The sequence below is a fragment of the Solanum lycopersicum genome, chromosome 7, assembly GCF_036512215.1.
Source record: "Solanum lycopersicum chromosome 7, SLM_r2.1".
NCBI classification, from domain to species: domain Eukaryota; kingdom Viridiplantae; phylum Streptophyta; class Magnoliopsida; order Solanales; family Solanaceae; genus Solanum; species Solanum lycopersicum.
In genome coordinates this window covers 15,610,964-15,615,491 of record NC_090806.1, presented here as the reverse complement: position 1 = coordinate 15,615,491, position 4,528 = coordinate 15,610,964, and the positions used below count along the sequence as shown (strand labels likewise).

General features: G+C 32.0%; 1 protein-coding gene across 1 annotated transcript; it reads left to right on the top strand.

Moving 5' to 3' along the window:
• Window positions 1-1,001: 1,001 nt before the first annotated feature.
• LOC138337321 (receptor-like protein EIX1) lies at window positions 1,002-4,016 on the top strand. The gene is made up of 4 exons (XM_069287230.1): window positions 1,002-1,266; window positions 1,971-2,536; window positions 2,949-3,200; window positions 3,975-4,016. The coding sequence occupies exons 1-4, from the start codon at window positions 1,002-1,004 to the stop codon at window positions 4,014-4,016; spliced, it is 1,125 nt and encodes a 374-aa protein (XP_069143331.1).
• Window positions 4,017-4,528: the final 512 nt, after the last annotated feature.

Sequence of the window (4,528 nt, the reverse complement as noted above, 5' to 3'; positions counted from 1 at the left end):
TAAGATTAGACAGTCAGGCGTAGAAGCATATAGTCTAGGGGTATATGTGACAATTGTTATGCTTTTCCATGTAGACTAGATACAATTCTAATTTGATTTGGATAAATCAAGTTAAAAACATTGAAAGACAATAAAAACTATATATAATGAAGTTAGGATTTAAGACAAAAAAGTTCACACGTTCAATTGAATAAATTGATATACTTTGACGTGTTATTAATAGTTAGTGAAACTTAATTATATTTAGTTGGATTTATATAAAATTCTTAGGGTTTAAATTAAATGAATTTATCTTTGAACTTTGGATGATTAAGATTTGTAATTAAATTACTTTATTCGTGTTTCCGAAGTAATATATTCTTCTATGGAACTAAGGTTCATTTTGAATGATCCTAACGTTACTATTATAAAAAATAAAAATAAAAAGATGAAAAGCTTTAGCCCATTTTGAATTATCCGAACATCACTATTATAATGGGAATTTCTTCATTCACATTAACATTCACCATGGCCTACACTAATGTTGAACCCTTCTCCCATTTTGCTTTTCTTAGTAATTTATTTTGGTATAAAAGTTAAAATGTTATGAACCTTCTTATCAAAGTAGGGTCACTTAACAATTTATTCCTAACGAGTCTTTGTCTAATATTCAGAAATAGTCTTTCTACTTTTACAATAGTATTAATAAGTCTTTCTACTTTTACAATAATATTGATAAGGTACAATAGCTCATAGTTGGTTAAAGTGTCTACTTGAAAATACGAAACTAAGTATTTGTTTATTCAAGCCCCCAAAAAACCAAGTCTTCCATAAATTACAAAATAGGGGACTTGACTTTGTTTGAAATTAATGCATATAACAAGTAGTGATCACCCCTTTTTTTAATCCTCATATTCACAACAACAAAAAAAACGGATACCAAAGAATACTACAAAACAATTCACTTGATTTTGATCTGTCTATTAGTACTGATCATGCATTAAAGCTTTACTTTTCAATCAATGTCAAGAGGGAATAATATAAAAAATTTGTGCATAATAAAGGAGAGGGAAGCTCTTCTCGAGTTAAAACAAGGTCTCGTAGATGATGAATATAAATTGCTTTCTTCATGGAGAAATGAAGAAAATAATGAGGAATGTTTTTCTTGGAGGGGTCTGGAATGCAGTAATACAACTGGCTGTCTGCCCCACATACTCGTCCTTAATCTTCATATAGGTACAACTGAATCCAATACTGATGGTCCTGATAAGAATCTCATATTGACAGGCAACATTACTTCTTCATTGGTTAAGTTGCAGTATTTGAAGTACTTAGATCTTAGTTCCAATAATTTTTTAGGCGACGGGCCAATATCAAAATTTATTGGATATTTCAAATGATTAGAGTACTTAAATCTCACATCTAGATACAGAGTTTTTACTGGTCTATTTCATCTGCAGCTCCGAAATATTACTCCTTAAGGACACTTGATCTTTGTGGCAATTATTTAACGGTCAATAGGCTTGAGTGGCTTTCTCATCCAGTGCATTTGGAGTAACTAGATCTAAGTTTATCCAATGTGCAAGCTAAAAAATGGTTGCAAGAGATAAGTAAGTTCCCAAATTTGATGGAATTGCATTTGAGTGGTTGTCAAATTACCAATAAACCATTCCTTCATCAGTTATCTTAGCTAATATTCCCTCCTCTCGTCTTTCCACCCTGGATATCTCCTCTAATAGATATTCGTTCCCGCAATAAATAGTTGGTTATTTAACTTCACTAGTCTAGATCTTTTTGAGCAAGGATTTAGGCAAAATTGGTAGTGGCTTTGGGTATTTGAAATGTTTAGAAAATCTTAATCTATTTAGTAGTGGTATTCAAGGAGGGATACCAAGGTCTTTAGGGAATTTAAGTTGTTCACACTCTATTGATGCTAGTTACAATTACTTATTAAGTCAACCGTTTTCTGAGTTGCTTGATTATCTTATCAGGGAGTCATAGATTACTTGAATTTTTGTCCTTTGAGGGAAATGCACTCACTGGTTCATTGATTAATCTTACTACATTTTCATCCTTGAAGGAATTGAGGCTACGAGAGAACTCGCTGAATGGCATTTTCCATGAAAGCTTTAGACAAATCTCCTGTCTTGAGTATCTTGATTTGTCTAATAACCAAATGACAGGGTCATTACCAGACTTGGCATTCTTTCCATCATTGAGAGAGTTGCACTTACAGTCCAATCACTTTTATGGAATGATACCACAAGGTTTAGGGAAACTTTCCGAGCTTAAAACCTTGGATGTGTCTTTCAATAGATTGCAAGGCTTCCTGGATAATTTGGGGAAACTTTCCAAGATGAAAATCTTGGATGTCTATTTCAATAGACTGAAAGGCTTACCAGAAATTTTAGGGCAACTTTTCGACCTTGGAACTTTTGATGCTCCTAATAATTTGTTAGAATGTACAATCTCTGAATCCCATTTTTCCAACCTTTGCAACTTGAGAAGTTCAAAATTTTCTTCCAACTCGTTGACATGGAATGCAAGTGTTGATTGGGTTCCATGTTTTCAACTCCAAGTTATCAGTCTTTCTTATTGTAATCTTGGACGTACTACCCAAAATGGCTTCAAACTCAAAATAGCTACTCATTTCTTGATATCTCTCTTGCTAGTATCTCAGACACAATGCCTAGTTGGTTTACAAAGTTGCCTCCCATGTTATATTTTTTGAATCTATCTTACAACCATATCAATGGAGAGATGCAAGATTTATCAGCCAATAATATCGGTTCCATTGTTATAGATCTTGGTTATAACAATTTTTCAGGACCCTTACCAACATTTCCTCATTTAATTAGTGAATTGCGTGTTGACAACAACAAGTTTTCTGGATCCCTTAACTCCATATGTAAAATTCGTTCATCTGTAACAACTTGACTTGTCCAATAATCTCTCTCTTGTCCCGACAGATTCCTGATTATTGTGATCTCATGTCTGCTCTAACCGTCCTTAATGTAGCCAATAGCCGTATATATGGAACTATTCCATACTCTTTGTGTTCTTCAACATCCTTGAGCTCTCCATACGTCTGTAACAACAATTTAAGTGGACAGTTGCCTGTCTCTTTGAAGAAATGCCAAGGTTTGAAAGTCTTGGATTTGGGAAGAAATAGATTGAGTGCAAAAATCCCAGAATGGATAGGGACTAAGTTGGCTGGTTCGGTCATTCTATGTTGGAGAAATATTAGAAATTCCACAATAATAATAATAATAATAATAATAATAATAATAATAAATATCCGAAAATAAAATAAAAATTACTACGATATTATAAAAATAATAGTGCATAAAATAAATAAATATTTAAATCGTATTAGATACTATTTCCCTAAAATTAAACAAACGCTACCCTAATTTTTAATAAATAAAGATAACATAAATCAATAAATTAATTATCTCAAGTTATTTAAAGAAAAATAAAACAAAACGTTAACTTATTAAAATGGACAGAATTAGAAAAAGAGAAAACGAAAGAGTGAGGAACTAAGCAGTATTACTTCTATGCATATTGAATTGCAAATGAGAAGAGATGTATTTAAATAGAGAAAGAGTTGTTGGCAAGTTGACAAGTGGCAAGCCACTTGTCCAAATATTATCATGCAAAATGACACATAGAGTATGTTGTCAAAACTCTTGCCATGATCAATTTAAAAGTTCTTTTGAAATAACAACATTTTTCATATATTCCTCACTTATTTTAAAAGACTTTATAGTAAAAATATAATTTGTTGGATTTTCAGGATAAAATGCAGTAGATTTGGTATTTTTCGAATTATGAATTTAATATAGATCAATAAAATTTAATTTACAGAATAATTGGTGAAAAATATTATTTTTATTTTATGAATCAAATAGTTTTAGCTGTAAACCAGTGAATTTAACAATCACATTTTGATCATTGTAATTTTATTGTTCAACGCGGTTTTATATTTGTAGGTCATGCACGTGCCTGGTACTCATGAGAGCTCTAGAGACTAGGCCAAAGTCTGATAGCTACACTTATATAGGTGAATTCATGAAGCGTGTGCTGCTTTAAATACACCTTCCTTAATTAAGAACTATGAATTCATTAAGAGTTAATAACTCATCCCTCATTTTTAGTAGCAGTTTCAAACACTCTTAGTTCGTGCGCAGAGTCAATATCGACTTGTTATTACCCATATGAACCTACTTCATGGGATCTCCAATCACATAGGTTGGGTTCCCATCCCTATTGGCTAACAATTGACCTTAAATCTATTTCTATTGAGGTTTGAAGAATTAATTTTCTTCTCACGGGTTTCGTCACTGAATTGTCCGAATTCAATTCTGACTTCACATAATCAATTGCAATTATTCCATCTTTCAGCAGCTGCTTAACAATATCATGCCTTAATTTCATGTGTCTACTCTTACAATTTGTAAGATTTATTATTCGCAATAGCAATTGCGGCTTGACCATCACAGTGTATAAACACTGAAAACAATTCATCATTTATCAAAGGGATATT

Excerpts from the sequence above, each read along its gene's own strand:
- LOC138337321 (XM_069287230.1), top strand. The coding sequence starts at position 1,002 with ATGTCAAGAGGGAATAATATAAAAAATTTGTGCATAATAAAGGAGAGG. Across the intron at positions 2,537-2,948 it reads GGAATGCAAGTGTTGATTGG|ATTCCTGATTATTGTGATCT; the intron begins GTTCCATGTTTT and ends TTGTCCCGACAG. Across the intron at positions 3,201-3,974 it reads GGACTAAGTTGGCTGGTTCG|GTCATGCACGTGCCTGGTAC; the intron begins GTCATTCTATGT and ends TTATATTTGTAG.